The 20,944-nt window shown below is 41.0% G+C and overlaps 1 protein-coding gene across 1 annotated transcript in view; it reads left to right on the top strand.

Annotated features, from left to right (window-relative positions):
- Positions 1-305: 305 nt before the first annotated feature.
- LOC109466411 (peroxidasin homolog) overlaps positions 306-20,944 on the top strand; it is a gene marked incomplete at its 5' end in the record, with an annotated part of 72,850 nt that continues 52,211 nt past the window's right edge. Inside the window, 5 exon segments of the mRNA XM_019764122.1 lie at positions 306-475; positions 5,180-5,297; positions 6,234-6,400; positions 6,943-7,046; positions 7,536-7,719. Coding sequence (XP_019619681.1) covers positions 306-475; positions 5,180-5,297; positions 6,234-6,400; positions 6,943-7,046; positions 7,536-7,719 — 743 coding nt within the window.

The following is a 20,944-nucleotide window of genomic DNA, read 5'->3' as shown; positions in this document are numbered from 1 at the left end:
TTGTGTAGGAAACTGGACTCTAATGACTTGGTGTGTGATTGCCAGCTCATGTGGCTAGCTGAACTGCTGAAGAAATACTGTAACAGCAGTGTTGGGCAGAAAACTATCTTCTCAAAAGTTTATCTTTCTGAATTCTTGGTAATCTCTCTTTTACGTCTCCTTTTTATAGGAGACTGGACTCTAATGACCTGGTGTGTGACTGCCAGCCAGCAAGTCATCTGCTCAAAAAACTTTCTGAATGTAAGGCGAACACTCTACTTACATGTAGTAATACTCACTTGACCATTGCACGTATTCTTCTATAGGAGACTGGACTCTAATGACTTGGTGTGTGACTGTCAGCTCATGTGGCTTGCTGAGCTGCTGAAGAAATACAGCAGTGTTGGCAGTACCCAGGCCGCCGCCACCTGCAAGTACCCAAAGGCACTGGAGGGGAGATCTGTGTCCACCATCACTCCGGAGGAGTTCCACTGTGGTAAGACGGTAGAACCGAATGCAAGTACAATCATATACGTTGATAAAGGTTAGACATCCAGGTTTGAACTGATGAAAGACAGTATCTGTCTGTATCTGTATCTGTATCGGTATAGCTGGTATAACTGCCCTTTGGCTGGTATCAGATACGAGTGGATGCTATCTGAAACATCTGACTCCTCAGGGAATTTTTCCAGTTGTTTGGTGTATTCTGTATGACATAATGTTCTTCCTGGGTGTCTAACCTTCATAGACAAAGCTTTCTGTTGTATCTTTATACGTTGGTGAAGACTAGCCTTCTGGTGTATCATACAAATTTGTTTACAAAGACTGTACACTCTAAAAGATCTGACCTATAGACAGTAAAATGAAGGTATATGTAGCTCCATACCTCCATTCTGTTGTGATTTGCTGATGGTGCTGAATAGTACTTCTGATCTTGTAGTTTCTAAGCAAGTACCAGTACCATCATGTGCACTGCCTTCATTACTCTGTGCATGGCCTTCAAGTAGACGTACCATCAAGGGCGTAGGTTCTTGCTATGCAATGCAAATGCAAGGCAACTGGCTGGCCAGTGCTGCTATCCTCTACTTCCCTTTGTGGTGCTTCCATCAACACGAAATTGTCAACAAGTTCACCTGCATACACCACTGTTTCATGTTTTGGATGTTGGAATTTTCTTTTACACAACTAGTATTGTCTCACCTTGCTTACGTTTCAGTGTCTATCAGACACATTCCTCAGAGCTTCTGACAAGAGTTCTACTAATAGCAGCGAGAAGCAGAACTCCAGTCAGAAGCTCTGAAGAAGGTGTCTGATAGACACTGAAACGTAAGCAAGGTGAGACAATACTGGTTATGTATAAGAAAACCCCTATATCCTATACTCTACCAACCTGATGAAACTATTTTCAGACGTTTCACATCTTTCTTGTGGGCAAATTTTTCATCCTGAAAAGTTCTTGTGTCCACAATTCCTGCCCTTCAGAAAAGACAAAAGCAACCACTCAACACTGATACTGACCCCTATGACCTACGACATAGCTGCCAAGGGCTCTCCTTTTGAGATTCCTGTTTTAGCAATAAAAGAACAGCTAAATAATTACCCTTAACGAGATGATGTAACGACTACCGTGGTGAAAGGTAGAAGAGGTTTGTACCCTTTTAAGACCACACCAATTTAATTTGTTGTTTCTCGGATTTTTTCAGAAAAAAATCATGAGGGACAGCTAGGGCGAAAAAAACAGACAAAAACAGGCCAAGGCACCCCATAATAGCTGGAAATGTTATAATATGAGCCGTGAAGCGAACATACCAGGCTGGTTTATAATTAAAACAATAGATTTTGAACTTTTAATGAAACAAAATTGCATTGTTACATTGAAAAACTTAAGAACTAGGAAGAAAAGGACTTTTTTCAACCGTTGGGGACAAAATATGTCTTTCATTGAGCATTTTGCAGTTAATTTACATGTAGAACAAAAAAAATTTTTTTTTTTTGCAAATTGGAAAAAAAATGGACAGGGTGATCCGAGAAGCAACAAATTACATTGGTGTGGCCTAACAGTCAAATAATGAAGGTCGCCATTCCCTGACCTTGATGTTGATTGTTTATCCAAGCTGAGAAAACTAAAAATAAACAGAAACCCTTCCCACCACCCAACACCATTATTTATGTCACAAGTGGTGTCATTGATACATTTACATAAATATAAATATAACCTCTAACTTGAAGTAAATCTAAACATAACCTCAGTCTTTAGTTTGTTAACAGTATTCGAATTTTCGCAAGCGGTGCACACGTTAGGGCAAAACGCGTTCGAATCGTTCTATGGAACATTTGGAAGCCCGGGCCGTATGCGTTAAGAACCCCCGGGCCGTACCACTAGTTATTACACGTATCGAACGGAATCGCGGCCCATGTATGACATAAATAATTTATTATAAAATATAACCTCTTGAAGTAAATCTAAACATAACCTCTTTAGTCTGCTAACAGAATACCTGCCCATACTGCCCACACAAGTCCAAGACCAGTACAAGGAAAAGTTCAATCCAGTCAGTTAAAGGGTCCATTAAATTCTCAACCAGTAACTTAATGTAAAACCAACTCACTATTTCTGCCTTGTTTAAATTATTGCGGCATCTACAAAATGTACATGTATCAAGGAATCTAAACCTAGTTCGTAACGTTACTTTTCTCAGTCAACCAGGAAGTTTTTTGTGTTGTAGGTTTACTTCAAAGCTATATACAGCTCCCCTCACCTCACTAAGGTGTATTTCTTAACTTAAAGTATCAACGGCCTCCTTGTTTCTGAATGCAGGCCTTCCTTTTCCATCAAACTACTGTACCTGTCCTATGAACTGTCCATCAACTAGTCATGCAGGCAACTGCTTAACTGGGCGACAAACACTATGCTGTACTCTGTAGGGGTAGCCTGGGAGCCAGACTGTTTCCAGGGCCTGCACATGTAGGCTAGCCTGGATGCCAGACTGTTTCCAGGGCCTGCACAGTCATACAGGCTGGCCTGGGTGCCAGACTGTTTCCAGGGCTCCTTGGCTCTAGGTCCAACATGCCACCAAGGAAATTTACTACTGACTGTAAGAAAGGCAAACTTGGGGTTGTGGTAAAATGTCCTTGGGAGTGTGTTGGACCCAGAGCCAAGGAGCCGGCTTGTGCAGTCCCAGCAAGAAAACAGTCTGGCATCCAGGCTAATGTAGGGGTGTCTATATGGAGAAAGTTTGAACTGTAGTTTCCAACGCAAGATATTTTGAGTGTACAACGAAGGAATGAGTAGTGCACCACTCCTGTGACGTTGCGTCATTCAGAATGATGACACGTGACTCAGTGAGCAGTGGAACAAAGACAGGGGGCGCCACAGACTTTCTGCAACCTAATGTATGATCCACTGCTCAATGAGGTGTCACAGAAGCAGTGGATTGCTCATTCCTTGACAAAGACTGGAGTTGCACAGTTGAAAATTTGGGTAAATCCAACTTCTTGTGTTGGAAATTACAGTCCAAGCTTGCTTCATAATGACTTTTACCAACACAGATAAACTTTCAAGATACGGGTGTCTTTTAATTAGCCTAGTGGAGGTTGCATCTAAATTTGTGGAGTTTTCTCTCATACCAACCCAGATGGGGACTCTCCTCTGGACGAGACGCTTCCTATACGCCACAGAACCTCAAAGATCATAGGTGAATATTCCTCGTCTCTAGCCTGGATGCCAGCCTTTTTATCTTTAGTACGCTCTCTTTGTTTCTTCCTTGCCAAAAAGACTGGACCTGCTCATGTCTGGGAATTATGTTGTGTATAAAAAAGTTCATTCAATTGTCGTATGCTGGTTAGATGACGCTACACTACCACTCAAGTTTGGTATGCCTGTTCAAATTCTGAACAAAGATTCAAATGAGGGATAGAGTACAATATATGTGTGGGCCCAGTCTTTTTGGCAGTGAAGCAACAAAGAGAGTGTACAAAAGCTAAAAAAGCTGGCATCCAGGCTAAACCACTCTTTCAGCAGTGCAAAGATGCTTGACTTCGCCATTTTGACATGATCTTGTTGAGTTTTCTGAGAGTTACTTCAGAATGTCTGCACTCACTTGGATTGGTCTAACCTCAAGATCGGTTGGTCAGGTATCTTTGAACTGCTGGAAGTGGACCAGAACTTAGCAAAAGTCAATCGCATCCCACCCTTCTGTGGTAAACCCCCCCTACCCCCCAATATATTGCAATGCAAGCAACCCCAAGGAGATTTTTAAGAGAAAGTTTTAACACATATATGAAGAGTAAAGATGGCAACAGTGGATCTAGAATTGTCAGAATCGATGCACATCATCCCAGTTCCTCCTTAAATCCCAAACCTAAACCTTAATCAATATGTTTCATCCCAGATAGAACCTTAACTCCTATACATGTTAGTGCAATTGTAATATTTTCCAAGATACATTCCTATAAATATAATACCATAATCTTTAAAATCGTGTCATGCCCTGATCTTAACACATGAACACCCAGCCCCCACCATCAAACCCCATCATCTTACACATTACATAATGTGCAACAATGAATGCTTAGCTGATGTCAGAACTCAGAAGACAATGCATGTTGCCTCTATGAGATTTACACCTATGCATAATGTTACCACAGTTAATTCTTAATTTATTAAGAATTGTTTGGAGATAATATGAGACCCATTTCCATACTTACATGCACACATTTATTTTGTGCAAAAATGCTTTGCCACAAGTTCAGCCTAAGGCCACACCAATTTAATTTCTTGGTTAACGGATTCGCCCGCTTCATTTTTTTCTGATTTCAAAAAAAAAAAAAATTCAGAATCAACAGCAAAATGCTCATATTCTGCCCTGATCAGTTGAAAACAGTCCTTTTCTTGCTAGTTGTTACAGTTATTCCATCTTTCAATGCAATGGTATCATTAAAAGTTCAAAATTCATTGTTTAAATTTTGAACCAGCCTGGTGTGTTGACTTTATGGCTCCTATTGTACCATTTTGGGCCATAATAGGATGCCTAGGCCTGTTTTTATTTTTTCGCCCGCCCGCTCCATTTATATTTCTAGAAAAATCCGTTAACCAAGAAATTAAATTGGTGTGGCCTTAGGGATGTTCTTGTTGTATGTTTAATAGTCATGTTGACCATTGAAAGACTTTCATGCTTAACAGTGCCCTTGTTGATTCTAGTGAAACCTCACTTCACGGCGGAGCCTTCTGATGTTGACGTAACCCATGGCAACACGGTGTACTTCAGCTGTCACGCGGAGGGAGACCCCAAACCTGAGATCGTCTGGCTACACAACAGGTCAGTTGGGTTATGACAAAATGTTTAGACCAACGTAGTGAAGAACCAGCCAGTAGGCTTCTACTCTGGAACCCTGATACAAAGAGAAAAGTTGGACGGCCAAACGTAACACTTAAGAAACTTATAGAAACTGAAACAGGCCTGCAGGGCCTGGAACTCTCTGCGATGAAGGACAGAAAGTTCTGGAGATCAAACTTTGTCTGCTCCACCTCTTCGGAGGATGATTGATGATGATGATGATGAGAACAAAAAGGAGCATAAAGTTTTGATGAGCCATTGTTACAGTAAATTACTGCAAGGAGGTGAATGCTCATGGGATTTTGGTCAAGTCTTGTACTAGTACTACATACGTGTATATGTAGTTTAAAAACCTCTGACCACACCAGTTTAATTTCTTGGTTATCAAATTTTTTAAAGCTAACACTAGACTAATGAATATCAACAAGAAAACAGAGTCTGATGGGAAAGTCTTTACACACAGTTTCAAGGAGTGAACAGAGCGAGATGCAAGTTTTCAACCCAACCTTCTGTCTTTCTATTGTCCCCTTGCTAAAGTCTTACATAAAGATATCAGTGAACTAACAAATCAAATTATCATGAAAGTTCATCTGTGTTCAACTTGGTAGTTACATGTTTAAAGTAAAAACTTTTGGTCCAACACAAAAAATTCTCTCACCTAGAGCTTTCGACCAGTCACTCTTGTCTTCCTCAGTAGACTGACCCAGTGAAGCTTGTCACGTGGCTTCTTTGACCCAGTGTTGATGTCACACTTCAAAGAAGCCACGTGACAAGCTTCACTTCTACTGAGAAAGACCAGTGTGACTGGTCGAGAGCTCTAGGTGAGAGAATTTTTGTGTTGGACCAAAAGTTTTAACTTGAAACAACAAATTAAATTGCTGTTATCTTACTTTCCCACTCTGTATGTTCTACTCGTAGCAATGAGGTCCAGATTGATGACGAGCGGCACAACATGTTGGATGACGGAACTCTGATGATACAGGACACCAGGCCGGAGGACCAGGGCATGTACGAGTGTATGGCCAGGAACATCGCTGGCGAAGTCAAGACCAAACCTGCCGAGCTCAGATACTTCAACAGCCCAGGTATGTAAGGATAGATGTACATGTACATGTATGTGGCATGCCCTTAACACACACTTTACATGAGTGTATGGCCAGAAATACCAGGCCAGGTATGTACATTGTAAAGGATGTGTGGTCCTGATGCTGTACATGCTATGCTTCTTTCATTGTCTTTGCATGTACAAGTCAATAATTTTCAGCAGTGCAGCTTAAATTTATTTAGTGAATTAAATGCACAGAATTATAACCTCATTATGAGAGAATATGACTCATGTCAGGTGGGCAGAAGTTTCCCACAGGTCAAGGTTGTGTTTCAGTTCCATGTCTTGTTCAACTCCATAACATTTTAATACAGCTCAAATCATTCTTTAAGAATTATTACCACACCCTTTGCTTCTCCTTGTCACCTCTCAAGTTCAGTGTGTAGTGTAATTAGAAGTACAGAAACTCCCATATCACTTCAGTGCAGAGCCTTCTGACATTAAAGTACTGTATACATATTAGAATCTAATGTATAAGTCTGTGTCTTCTAGTATATCCCAATCATTCTTCTCTACTTTCAGCGAGCCCCACGTTCACGGTTAGCCCCCAGGACACAGAGGTGCTGGCAGGACAGAGTGTCACGCTGGAGTGTAGCGCCTCGGGGTACCCTCTGCCTGAAATCACGGTAACACACAACACTTACTATGGTTTCTCTACTTTATTTTTGTACTTTGATAATGGTTTATCATGTGTTACACAATCTCACGGTCAAAACTTTTGTTCCAACACAAGGGATTGTTCTCACCTAGAGCTTTCGACCAGTCACTCTGGTCTTCTTCAATAGACTGACCCAGTGAGACTACATTTGTATACCTTGTTAACTACCAACACGTTCATGATAGTCTCAGAGGCTGATTGGGTTGTGTGGTGTTACGGCAGAGCATTCAGCTCAGAACCAGAGGTCCCGGGTTCGAATCCCACCAGGTCACCAACCTTGTGCCCTTGGGAAAGGCACTTTACACGGCTTTCCTCACTTTGCTCAGGTGAAAGAGAGTTTGCCAGAATGATCATGGGCATAAAAAAAAAAGCCAAATCAAATATAGGCAATAAAAAAAGGTTGAATGGTGCACATGCATGTCTTTTGTATTAACTGTAGTGATTGGGTTTCCACCAGTGGTCCAGGCACGACAGACCGGGCCCCCCTCCCCCGGCGCTGCCGACCGATCCACGCTTCACCGTGATGCGGTCCGGAGCGCTACACATCACGAACGTGCGGCAGGAAGACCACGGGCTGTACCGCTGCAAGGCCGCGAATGATCAGGACACCATCGTGGCCACCGCCCAGCTCATCGTACAAGGTTTGTTTGTTTGTTACTTTCGTCAGAAAGTTATGTTGTTTGTATGTGTGAATGTATGCAAGTGTGTATGGATGTGGTTTAGCACGACAAGTCGAGAAGTTATGGCTGGATTGTCATGCGTAGGTCTTGATGAGGCCTCTAAACGGTTAGAATTTGGGCTCCCAGGCGGGTTGTTATGGTACTGCAGCAGAACTTCAGTTTTGCAGTGGTAGATAGCCCTTTTTCCCAGGAAGAAGCAACATAACTTTGGGCCAGCATGGGTGAATCTGTTTTTGAGTTTGAGCATTAGGGACACTTTTCACATCCATCAGTGTAATGTAGGCTTCTCTAGCTACCTGAGTATTACAAAAATAGTGAATTTGAACCCTCACAGTTTTACATGCATGAACAACTCCTCCACCCTCAGCAAATGGACTGTGAAAGTCATTATTTTTTTATCCAGATGTATACTACATTTAGGCCTGCTTTACATTGTCGTAAGCTTTTTAGCAAAAATGTTTACACTTCTCTTCTCAGCGAGGCACACCCCACAAGGCTGTTCCTCTTCAACTTAGTAATTATACTCTTGGTTTATTTCTTGTGATGGAAATTTCATCCTTGGGGCCAAACCCTCACAGCAGTTCACTTTTCCACCCCCAGCAAATGGACTGTAGAAGTCATTATTTTTTATGTACTATGGTCTGCTTTTTTATACTAGGTCTGCTTTACATTGTCATAAGTTTTTTAGCAAAAATGTTTATACTTCACTTTTCAGCATGGCGGCTGTTTCCCTTCTCTGTAGTAATCATACTCTTGGTTTATTTCTTGTCATGGAAATTTCATCCTTCGGGCTTGCTTGTTTAGGCATTATGGCAACCTTTTCACATTCGTCAGTGCAATGTAGGGTTCTCTAGCTAGCACTGGTAGAGCTGAAAATGTCTATAAAATGTTAAACGGACAATAGACCCTTTTTGGACATTCTCGAAAATTCCGGACATTTTTCAAACATTTCTAAGAATGTCTGAACAGGGGCTTTACAGGGGCTTTTTGGGGAGGACTTGCTTGTTGTGTTTTCCATTGTTCTTGAGGTGTCTGTCAGAATGTCTTTAGAAAAAAAGTGTGAAAACTGGCATGCATATGAAAAGCACTGCACAAAACCAAGACAATTTATAGGGGAGGACACCATTAATTAATAGACAGATGCTAATGCTCATTGTGCTAAACAAAGGACTGTCTCCTAGGGGTGTCCCTACCTGACGTGTGAAGAGACTATGGATATAAAATGTCCACCTTGGGTTATTTCGATGTCGTTTTTCAGTAACTATGTCTACTTAATGTTCTTCCGACTGGCCTTTGTTCAGCAATGTCTAAATCATGTCTATTGTCCGTTTAACATTTTATAGACATTTTTGGCTCTAGCTAGATCTAGCTATCCCAGTCTACACGTAATCAATTACATGCCTGAACAACTCCTCCACCCCTAGCAAATGTACTGTGAAAGTCATTATGTTTTATATCGAGATTAGGTCTGCATAAAATTGTCGTTTACTAAGCTTTTTGGCAACAGTGTTTATACTTCGCTTTTCAGCATGGTGGCTGTTTCCCTTCTCTGTAGTAATCATACTCTTGGTTTATTTCTTGTCTTGGAAATTTCATCCTTGGGGCTTGTTTGTTTAGGCATAATGGCAACCTTTCACATTCATCAGTGCAATGTAGGGTTCTCTAGCTAGCTATCCCAGTCTACACGTAATCAATTACATGCCTGAGCAACTCCTCCACCCCTAGCAAATGTACTGTAGAAGTCAAGTTTTATATCGAGATTAGGTCTGCATAAAATTGTCGTAAGCTTTTTGGCAACAATGTTTATACTTCACTTTTCAGCATGGTGGCTGTTTCTCTTCTCAGTACCGGTAGTACATGATTGTAATTATACTCTTGGTTTATTTCTTGTGATGGAAATTTCATCCTTTGGGCCAAACCTTCACGGCAGGGGTCCCAAGTGGTCGTCTGGTGTCCTGATCAGAAGTTGGGAGTTCTTGTGGGAAATGTAGCTCTTCAGGGTGAAGTGTCACCGTTTTCGCAGACAGCGTTCTGGTTTTTGACATAGCTGCTTGCATGGTTTTGCCATCAGTGTTCTGTATCCGTAAATAATTTCATCAGGTTGGTAAATGAATGAATAGCAAAGTTCTTTGATCACAACCATTTATTTTTCACGAGCCGACGTTTCGATGACCGTCTGTCATCTTCATCAGGGCAATTCTGAGTGACAGTCTGGTTTACTGTACACTGACGCTAGATGTTACCTGGTGCATAGTGCACTAAAGGTGTTACATAGTTCACATGCACGTAAGCTAGTTTTTACTGTTAACAATGCATTTCTGAACGTAGTGCAATTGTGACATGTATACTAGGCATTGTTACATCATAGGGACAGTGTATCATTAACTCTGTATCATTAGTTAGTTCTGATTTTCCGTGTTGTTGCTTGCATTCGTGGTTTTGCCATCAGTGCATGAGTTCTTGGAATGGTTCCTTTGGGGGGTTGGACGCAAGGAGAGTGAGAAATGTTCCGAAGGGCAAGGACATGACCTTCAGGGTTCATTAAACCGCTTTCAGGACTGATTTGTGCTAAGTACCTGTCACATTAAAAAAGTACCGGTAGCAACAGTTTCCAGATTACTGAATGAGAGACCTTTATTGTAACGTTACATTTATGCTCTTACAAGCTAAGTACTGGTTATGACTAAGCAGGAAAAAATTACAGTAATATATCTAACTACATACTAATGTGGTCCACTATTTACAGTTTCAACTTACTCTCACCTATTGAGGTAGTTGTATAGATGTACGAATAGATGTACGAATATATGGAGCAACTGGATATGATTTCGGAAATGGTCAGAATGTTTCCTATTTGTCCTTTTGGACTTTCAAAAAAACTGTCTTCACTTTTTGCAAATCAATCAATACGTTGTACATTGTACTTGGCGTGCTTTTCTGACAACTCCCCAGTGTCACTGACAAAAGTTAGTGGATGTGAGTAACCGTTTTTTGGCAAATTTTAGCTTTAGTTTTTTTTTCTGGCTAGTGTGAACGACCTCACCTTGCACCAAACATCTGTCCTGATCTTGACCTCGCGTCTTCACAATTATCTCTCGTCTCTCAGATGTTAGCAATCAGAGAGGTGTGTTTTGAATCAGGTTGTTTTGGCAGGAACTGCAGATCAGAGGTGAAAGTTCAGGTTTACTAACAGGTCTGCCATGAGATAAGATACAGCCTCTATCCTAACTTCTTCCTGGCTTTCTTAATCAAAAGATAGCTGATAGACATCAGAAATACATTACATTGCACCTGCACAGCTCCAATTTTACCTGACAGTGTACGTACATGTAAATGTCCTGCATACACAGGTCTGATTGTATTTCGAGCCCTGCAAGTGCCAGCCAGCATAAAAGGAGTCAGTCCTCTTCTAAGACATACCAGTTTTGTGAAGTCACTCATTGTCTTAACAGAACTACATGGCTGGTGATGATTGGAACCAAAGAGAAAGTTAGAGCGGTTAGTTAGTAGTCTAAACACTGTGTGGAATGCTCAGCCAATTATATCATTGACTGTAAGTGTTTGTTATGGTTCGAGTTTGGGTCGAATGTTAGGCTCTAACATTTTACGTCGTTAGGAGGCTTTTGATAAATCCGACGCTTCCCAGAAGGATGATCCTTTGTAGCCTCCGTAGCAGGCTTATAGAACTGGGGATTTGGTGGTCTTCGGCTGTTTTCTGATTAGCCCAGTTCTAAAAATGGGGGTAATTCAACCAGGCCGGCTATGTTGTCTATATGCAATCAGAAAGTAGCACATAAAAGATCCCAAAGACCCTGAAGATCCCCAGTTTTTGGCATGCTATGGAGGCTAGATCCTTTGTTGGTACTGCTGATAAGAAGTCGTTAAAAGGGATGCGTATCTAGGACAGTAGCTGAGGGGACGGCTGTGTGTCAGCTCTAATTTCTCTGTAATTTCTCAGTCTGGCCTTTGTAGTGTGCATGCATAGTCCAGTGATTAGTGATCCTGTAGAACTCTGGACCAAGCAGGCCTCGAAATTAACTTTTCTTCCTATTGTCCTAGCACTGTCCCAAAAATAGGTCTCAATTGTCCGAAAGTGAAGATGAACTGCCCTAATCTTGGGAAGTATTGTATGGCTTCCACGTGAACTTGAAGTCAACTTTATTTTGCTTATGTTCACTCCCATTCGCACTATAATTACAGAGTAGACAGAAATTCGGGGGATTTTTCCAGATCCAAAAGTCCAGGGGCACATGCACTTGCCTAAACAGTACTTTTACTTGCCCTGCGCAAGTGCGCAATGGGACTTGTCGAACCCAACAGCCAACTCTGTAAGTGGGAATCTTCAGTTGTCCTTGGCCCATGAAGGTGCAAGTTTGTTCCAGGTTTTCCCAAGTCTTCAGCTGAAACAAAACGTGATTTTCTAATACCTGGACTCCTGAAAGGAAATTTGAATCAGGAATACTTCCTGTGAATCTCACGCATAGACAGTGGGACGCCTTAACTTTGGCACGGTTGACTCGGACAAGCAACAAAATTCACCACATGGACAGAAGAATACCTTAACTACACTCATGTTAATCAAAATTAAAACTTTGTTGTATTTTAAATTTACCTTTTTTTAGAAGGTGCGCAGACGAGAAAACTCACAGGAAAGATCAGAGCATGAAAGTTTATCCGTGTTCATTATGACAAACAGGGCTAAACGTTCAGACCAACACTGAGTAAATTGGGACTAACTCTCTTAACCAAATTCTCAGCTGACTCCGTCCGCCTTGTTCATGATCAGCCTTGTTAAGGATCTTTGAAGGATAACTGCAAACAGTTACCCTTTAAACAATTAGCTAGACAAACCAGAAACAGGTGGATGTTGATACATCAATGAAGTTTAGACATCCAGGTAATGAGATACACACTCAAACTGTTGTAACTCAAGCAATATTGGATAGATTTTGAAAACTGCCAGACATTTCAAGTAACATTCACTACTTTTCATCAGTGACTAACAAAAAGTAGTGGATGCTACCTGAAAAGACAGTTTTCAAAATCTATCCAGTGGCTTGAGTAACTGTTTTATTGGGTAGGGGGATATATACAAAATGTAGAATGCTAAAATCTACAAGAGACATGTACAGTAATTACCAGTACACAAGGTATCTGCAAGGAGGTTATGCACGTAGTATAACCTTGGTCCGTTGGTAAAAGTTAGACATTTAGGTAATAAGATACGCCAAAAAACAGTTACTCAAGCAACTGGATATTGTTTTGGAAACGGTCAGACGTTTTAGGTAGCATCCACTAGCTTTCGTCAGTGACTGAGAGACCAGAGGAGAAATGCAGGTTTATAAGCACAAACTATTGATTGATATGGAAATAAGTGAAGACAATTTTTTGCAAGTCCAAAAAGAAACAAAAGTTAACCTTGGTCTCTATAACTACATTGTACAATTTATGTACATGTACTGTAGTACAGTGTACGGGTTCACAGACAAGAAGTCTGTTCCTAGCGACTTAGCGTGAAACTGCAGAAGACTCACGTCCGTGCAAATGTCTCTTTTTTTCCAAGAACAGAGGCTCCACTTGGCCCTGCTCCAGCACAGGGGTGCAATGGCAAGCTTTTACTCAAACAACTGGATATTATTTTGGAAACCGTTAGAAAAGCAGGTTTATAAGTACAATTAGTACTATTTTGATTGATATGCAAATAAGTATAACTTTTGTTTCCTTTTGGACTTTCAGAAAAATTGTCTTCATTATTTGCACATCAATCAATAGTTCATACTTATAAACCTGCTTTTCTTACAACTCTCCAGTGTTACTGACGAAAGGTAGTGGATACTAGCTGAAACGTCTGACCGTTTCCTAAATCATATCCAGTTGCTTGAGTAACTGTTTTTTGGCGTATCTCATTACCCGGATGTCTAACCTTCACCAAGGTAATGGCAAGCCTTGTTCAACATCCGTAACTCTGACCAGTCTGAGAATGCTACGGTAACCTTATTTGTGGCCGGCGCTGTAAATTGATTTACGTTTGCGAGGACTTAATTTCGTGGTAGGAGCCTTTAGAGTGTTTGAAGTTCGCAGTTGAAACAACCACAGTAAGCCTAGTGAAGACAAAGCATATGTTCTTGATGCTGGGCTCTAACTAAAGTTCTTTTTTCTGCATACTTGTAGCATTGCAGGGAACATTGAAAATTACTTGCACCAGACAAATTTTACCTGACTGTACTATTCAGAATTAAGGAGCTATGGATGACACAACATCAGAAATATCAGCACAGCTCCTATTTTACCTTCACCAACCTGCATACATGTATGTAGGGGTACAAATGTATATCCAACATTTTGGAACATGGAGCTCATATTTTTGATGTAATGACTTCTTTCACAATTTACAGCATTTTCTTGGTGACACCTGCAAGTTCTTTGAAATTCGTTATTTGCATTATCTCATTGGTGACCCCTGTCACAGACTTAATACTAAGCTGTGTTTTGATTTGAAAGCTTGTAATGAGTACTGGTCAACTAAAGAAATTACCCGAAGTTGCCTCAGGTCCTGTCGAGTGAACAAGAATGACTTACAGATGTGTCAGCCAAATCTGTACTATTGACCACCTCTACACCACCACCAGGGCTCAAAATACTGGGTGCATGTGCACCTTGGCACTCCCAAATTTGGAGCTGTGCACCCAATTCTTCTCTGTGGGTGCACCAGTGCACCCAAATGTTTTCGTAGCTTTATGTATGTAAAGATGTTAAACGTATAGTAGTACCGGTATACAGTATATTCTTTTAAGAATATAAACATCTAAATGTCAGAAAAATAATAAAATCATTCTTAGAGTACTTTTCTTTAGAAAAATATGAAACATAATAATTATATTATTAGTTTTGCTGACATTCTACTTATTTTATCTTAGTTATGGTGCACCAAAAAGTTTTGTGCACGGAATTTTTTTAAGGTTTCATGCACCTGAACCTACATGTACATTTATTCCCAAAAACGAATTTCAAGCCTTGACCACAATTTCCAAAGAGACAGGAACCTTTGTAGACCACGGCACTTGAGAGATGCAGACTGATGACATGATGTATTTGTTGATAAACACTATTCTCCTTCAAGTCAGAGTTGGGTGACATTCCCTGAATTTTTCTAGTCTGGCCCTTGGAAAATCAAAGAAGGGCAACTACTCTCTTCACCAAATAAGCTACCCCCAAACTAGTACTATGTTCTTTAAAGTTTAACAAACCGTGTAAAACAGCATGATTAAAGTCTTTAAAACTTGTCGTATTTGCCAAAAAGTCTGACCGAAAGTGTGTATCCTTAAACAAACTGTGTAAAACAGGATGATTAACTCTTTTAAAAGTTGTCCTGTTTGCTAAAAAGTCTGACTGCTGTCTGACAACTTTCCATCTTTCCAGTATTCAGGCCAGGGCTCCTAATACTTTTTTCAGCATACCTGCACTAGTATTGGTGCAGGTAGAATTGAAAATTACTTGCACCAGACAAGTTTTACCTGCACCACCCAGGAAGTATGTATTTCACACTAAAACTGGGTGAGATACTAGTATTTTCTTGCTGTGTGATGCTAGCTCTAGCAACAGATTTTTGTGTCACTGAAGATGGTATCATCACAGAATAAATGCATTTTCGAAAGGCACTTTTCTGTATTGACATTTTTCCTTACCTGAGAAAGACTTCAATAGCTGAAATGCGTTTGTGTGAGTATGACTAAGGTCTGACCAGGTCCGACAGCATTGGTTAGTACTGCATTTCCAGATCTGGCTATACATAGGCTTAAAAAAATTGTCTTAACTTACTTGCATATCAATCAATAGTTTGTACTTATAAACCTGGTTTTCTGACAACTCTCCAGTGTTGTCACTGATGAAAGGTAGTGGATGCTACCTGAAACATCTGACCGTTTCCAAAATCATAACTGTTGCTTGAGTGACTGTTGGCATATCTTAATAATTTTTATACAGTACCTGAATGTCTAACCCTCACCAAGTCCAGTCTTTTGCGGCTCGCCTCCTGGCGTCCGGTAACGTCATCATCAGTTTGCTCTTACGCTCTAATGCCTTCCCTAGAAGTCAGTTCTGGCGTCGATACTGCCAGTTGGTATGCAGACCTTAAATAGGCCCTGTTTCTTTTATCCTAGACATTGTATTTTTTTAAACTTATGTATTTTGTGTTGTCTATGTTGTATATGGGCTTTGCCTGAGTCAAACAATAAATAAAATAAATGTAGTGACCACCTGTTCACATACATTGTACTTTAGATTTTCTCCATCTGCTGGAGTGGTCTTCTTGGGGAATTTTGACTGTTGTTCCAAACAGGAAGCTTGACCATACCTCCGAGTGTACGGAATGTTGATCCCCACAACATGACCTACAGGGATGAAATCTAATTATATTCGCACTGCCCCACCGGGCTTTGACCGTTCTGAAGGTCATTCCTCGGAAGTCGGAAGTATAAATAGACCGTTACGCTCCTCCAGGGGACACGAATCTTGTGTGTAATCCTAATTAGGCCAAGGACCTTACAGAGCTTGAAGAATTTGCCCATCGCAAGGGACAGGTGAAACGAGTGCCTATACAGTATATGTATGATGTACCTGTGCTTAGTCCTGTTGGAGCAAGACAATCATGCCAGGTCTTTTTGGTTGCCTTCATTTTTACTTCATTTTTTTCATGGAGGTATTGTTTTTGGCGTGTCTGTGTGTGTGTGTGTGTGTGTGTGTGTGTGTGTCTGTGTCTGTGTGTGTTTCCGCAACTTTGTTGTCAGGCTTCAGAACGCCTTTATGGATTGTGATGGTATGTTCAACTTGGTAAGTCTTAGGAAGACAAAGGTCAAATAATTAGACTAGAAGGGATAGAACAGATCTACATGTAGATGAGAGACTGGTTGTATAATTGAGAAATGCACAGGAGTCTTGTTTTAATCATTCCCACATTGGACCCCAGAAGTCAAGTGGGACTTCTGACAGACAGCAGCGAAACAGAATTCGTTCTACTTCAGGCTGACTCCATTTCAAGGGTTGCAAGAGACACACGGAGTCACAGGAAATTGAAAACCAAGAAGGGAGGAGAAAACTGGTGGCCAGATCTTCTGTGATGCCCCAATGGGCAAATAATTAGACTTAGGCCACACCAATTTAATGTGTAGGTTCTCGATTTTTTTTTTTTAAATATGAAGCGACAGAGTGAAAGCAAACAGGACAAGGGATCGTTCATTTGTATGTTAGCCCCAAATGCTGTGATAGGAGCCATTAAGTCAACATACCAGGCTGGTTAACTTTGTAAATTCAAACAATGAATTTTGAACTTATAATTTATTTATTATAATAATATTTATCATTTATTATAATGAAACATTACATTGGTACATGTAGATGGAATAACTACAGTAACAACTAGGAAGACAAGGACTTTCTTCAACTTTTGATGGCCCAAATGTATGCAATTTGGAGTTAATTCAGAACCTGAATTTTTTAGCCTCCGTAGCAGACTAATAGAACTGGGGGTTTGGTGGTCTTCGCCTGTTTTCTGATTAGCCCAGTTCTAAAAACGGGGGTAATTCAACCAGGCCGGATATGCTGTCTATATGCAATCAGAAAACAGCACATAAAAGACCTTGAAGACCCCCAAAAGTTTTTGGCATGTTATGGAGGCTAAATTTTTTGCAGATCGGAAAACGATGAAGACGGTGAATCTGAGAACCAATGTATTAAATTGTTGTGGCCTAAGGAATAGGTGAGATGAAGGGACACAACCTTCTCACCCTGAACAGTCCCGAAGACAAAACAGGCGGAAACAGACAGTGATAACTTCATGTCTGTGAAACAGGTGAAAGGGAGGAACTGTGCCAAGGCCACACCAAATTGATTTCTCCGTTCTGGGATTTTTTTTGTGAGGTGAGTGAAGGAAAGGCCTTAAGGCATCCAGTAATAGCCCCAAACGCTACCAAAGGAGCCATGAAGCCAACATACCAGGCTGGTTTGTTTTTCGAACAATGAATTTTGATCAGTTTTCATCAAAATAATCCACTCCATTGATAGATGGAAAAACTGTAAGAACTATTTTTTTTAATAAGAAGACAAGGACTTTCTTCAACAGTTACTCTTCAAGTTGGTGACAAAATATGAGCATTTGCAGCTTCTTTTTCTTTTTCTTTCCTGCAAATCAGGAAGAAATGAAGCGGGTGATTCTGAGAACCAACACAACTGTTAGAAATGGTCCAAGTACTGCTTACTTTAACAGTCACCAAATTCATGATGTAGCCCCGAGGGTTTTTAGAGTCGTAAAGTCGCACATGGATACCACATGAGCAAAAGGAAACAAGGGGCTTAACGATGATGGAACCTGACGTGTTATTGGAAAGCCAGCCACAATGTAAATTGTGTGAGATTAGAAAATTAAAGAGCCAAGCTGGAAGTGGTCTCAAAAACTAATTATGGGAAAGTGAGAAGTTTTGGTCAACGTCTAACCCCCGGAAGATGGGGAACAACAGACAATAAACCGGACAGTGAGTGGGGGAGGGAGCAATGCAATGTCACAGTTTCAGTGTACATTTTTGTAGGTGCTGAGCTTTCAATTTTTTTTTTCTTTTTTTTTCTTCTTGGGTAAACTGGAGAAAAAAATTAGAAGGGAGGAAAGATTAAGAAAGGACTGGATGGATGGATGGGTTGATGGATGGATGGATGGATGGATGAAAGGGTAGATGGATGGATGAATGGATGGGTGGATGTCCTTTATTTATTGTAGCTCTTACAAGCTCAGTAAAGCAGTTCTAGGTACAGTTACAAGTGTCTGATGCAAGCGTCTGGTAACTTACAACATTTTACATAAGCTGTTTCCTTACCGGAGACCATACTGATGTTAGATTATTTTGGTTGGCTTGAAAAGAAAAAGGTTTCTCTAACTTCATACAAATAATTGAAAGCTGGTCCGTCTTCCTTGAGAAACTGACCTGCGGGATGCCCGCTTTTGAACTTGAAGCACAGAGGGGTAAGTCCTGGGAGGGGGCCACACCAGGGCTCTAGTCAGCTCAAAATTTTTTTCTGTTAGCCCAGGTTCATGATCAGACCTCGGGGGAGAGTGCTCGCAAGCTAGGGGGGTTGGGGGGGGGGATTTTGGATTTTTAAGCCTTTAAACATATAATTACCCACACTTTGAGAGGCAAATCATGGGGTGAAGAGTAGTTGTTGTTGGTCCTTTGGATGTTTTTATATTTTTCCCAAGTTTTTTGTTGATTTTGTCTGTCAAGATTGACAGATTCACCGGTAATTGACGGTAAAACGGATGCTGGCTAGAGCCCAGCTACGGGACGCCCGCTTTTGAACTTGAAGAACAGACGGGGACTTCGCCACACATTCCAGGCTGTGTTTTGGCATTAGACCGTGCGGCACCCCAGCCTGCACCTGAGCTAACATGTGCCGAGGGAGAGGGTCCAGCCCCACCGCCGTGTGTCATAACAAACAGGTGGGGACCCATCGGGAGGGTGGGGTAATCCTGTTATACAACCCTGCGTGTGTGTGTGCAGTACTGTCTTGTGATAGTTTTAACAGTAACTTGTGTAGTCTGGTGGTTCACAAGTTTTTCATCTAGGTTGAATAGTAAGAGGTTTTTCAAAGGTAACATCCGTGTCCATAATATCACCAGGGTCCATAATATCGCCACCTTGAGAAATAGTGTGCTTTAAGATATTTTTACTGCAACATACCCTAGGTATGTACATTTGAGGTGTGAAGGAGTGCATACCAAAAGTATGTTGCAGTAAAAATATCTTTAAGCACACTATTTCTCATGGTGGCGATATTATGGACCCTGGTGATATTATGGACACGGATGTTACATGTAATATTGAAAATTCAAGGGCCATAAGTCCAGTGAATGGCTTTATTACCTAGTTTCAATTTGACCGTATTCATTAATTTTTGTCTGAGATAAGATGAGGACTTGGCACCTGGTTTCCAGCATCCTCATCCAAAACCAGCCTCCTGGATTGACCCGTACAGTCATGTTTTGTGTGAAGAAACAAAGAAAGCTCCTCTGGAAAAAAAAAAAGCTGCATGGGTCAATTTTTAATTGGTCCAAGTCCAAACACAGTGTATAAAGAAATCATAACACTCACGAGCAAACCGAAGTTATCTGAGGGCAATGGGCTGGATTCTGTCCAGCATTACGCTGGCACCAGTTCAACAGTGCACTGCACGCATCTTGTTACTGTAACACAGGATAGGTGCACTCCAGGATTTAGGTAGGGAAGAGGCAAAGGTGCACCCAGGCAGTAGGGGGTCTTGGTAAGGGATACCTGACTGATGCTTTCCATTGGATTACAAGGGGGTTGGGGGGCCTTGGTCTTTGCCTTTAGGTCTGTTCTTTGTTATCTACTCTTGTCCATCAATAGTTAACTGGCTTGTCACAGTGGACTGTTGGCCTTTCTGTGAGAGGGTAACTGATATTAGCATATAGTAGAGCGGATTCATTCCTCAAGCTAACCAACATATAGAACACCGAAGTCATAACCCAGTAAAACATCTGGAGCTGCGCACTGATATTACTTACAACAGGCATTGAAATGTATGATAGTGCAGTATATTCTTGGCATCTAAGTGTCAGAAAAATAATGAAATCTTTGTTGTAGTACTAAAGTCTTGTATAAAATTTTGAAGTTAGCTCCCATTTCAGATTCAAGCTCAGAAGGGGATCACTCGATCAGTAAGATCTGTGATTGTGTTTTGTTACCTTCGCCAAGAAGGTTATGTTTTCAGTAGCGTTTGTCTGTTTGTTGGTTTGTTTGTTTGTTTGTGAACAGCATAACTCAAGAAGCTTAATATGGATTGTCATGTAACTTGGTATGTGGGTAGGTCTTGATGAGACCTAGAAATGATTAGATTTTGGGCCCCCTGGCGGCTTTTGTTGGTACTGCAGCAGAACTTCCGGTTTTGATATCTCGCGATCTAGACATGCTAGGGTCACGAATTTTGGTTGGTAGATAGCTTTTGGGGTAGGGAAGATGTGACCATGAGTTAAGACCCCCTAGCAGCTTGTTCTGGAACTGCAGGAGCGTTTCTTGAAAAATCTCCGAAGGATGATAACTCAAGAACCGGTTAACAGATTGTCATGATTTTTGGTATGTAGGCAGCTGAAGTGATGCTTGACATAATCAGATGACAATTATGC

This window comes from Branchiostoma belcheri, unplaced genomic scaffold, assembly GCF_001625305.1.
Source record: "Branchiostoma belcheri isolate BF01 breed outbred unplaced genomic scaffold, Haploidv18h27 scaffold166, whole genome shotgun sequence".
Lineage (NCBI taxonomy): Eukaryota > Metazoa > Chordata > Leptocardii > Amphioxiformes > Branchiostomatidae > Branchiostoma > Branchiostoma belcheri.
Note: the sequence above shows the minus strand (reverse complement) of the source record. Positions and strands in the feature narration are given on the sequence as shown.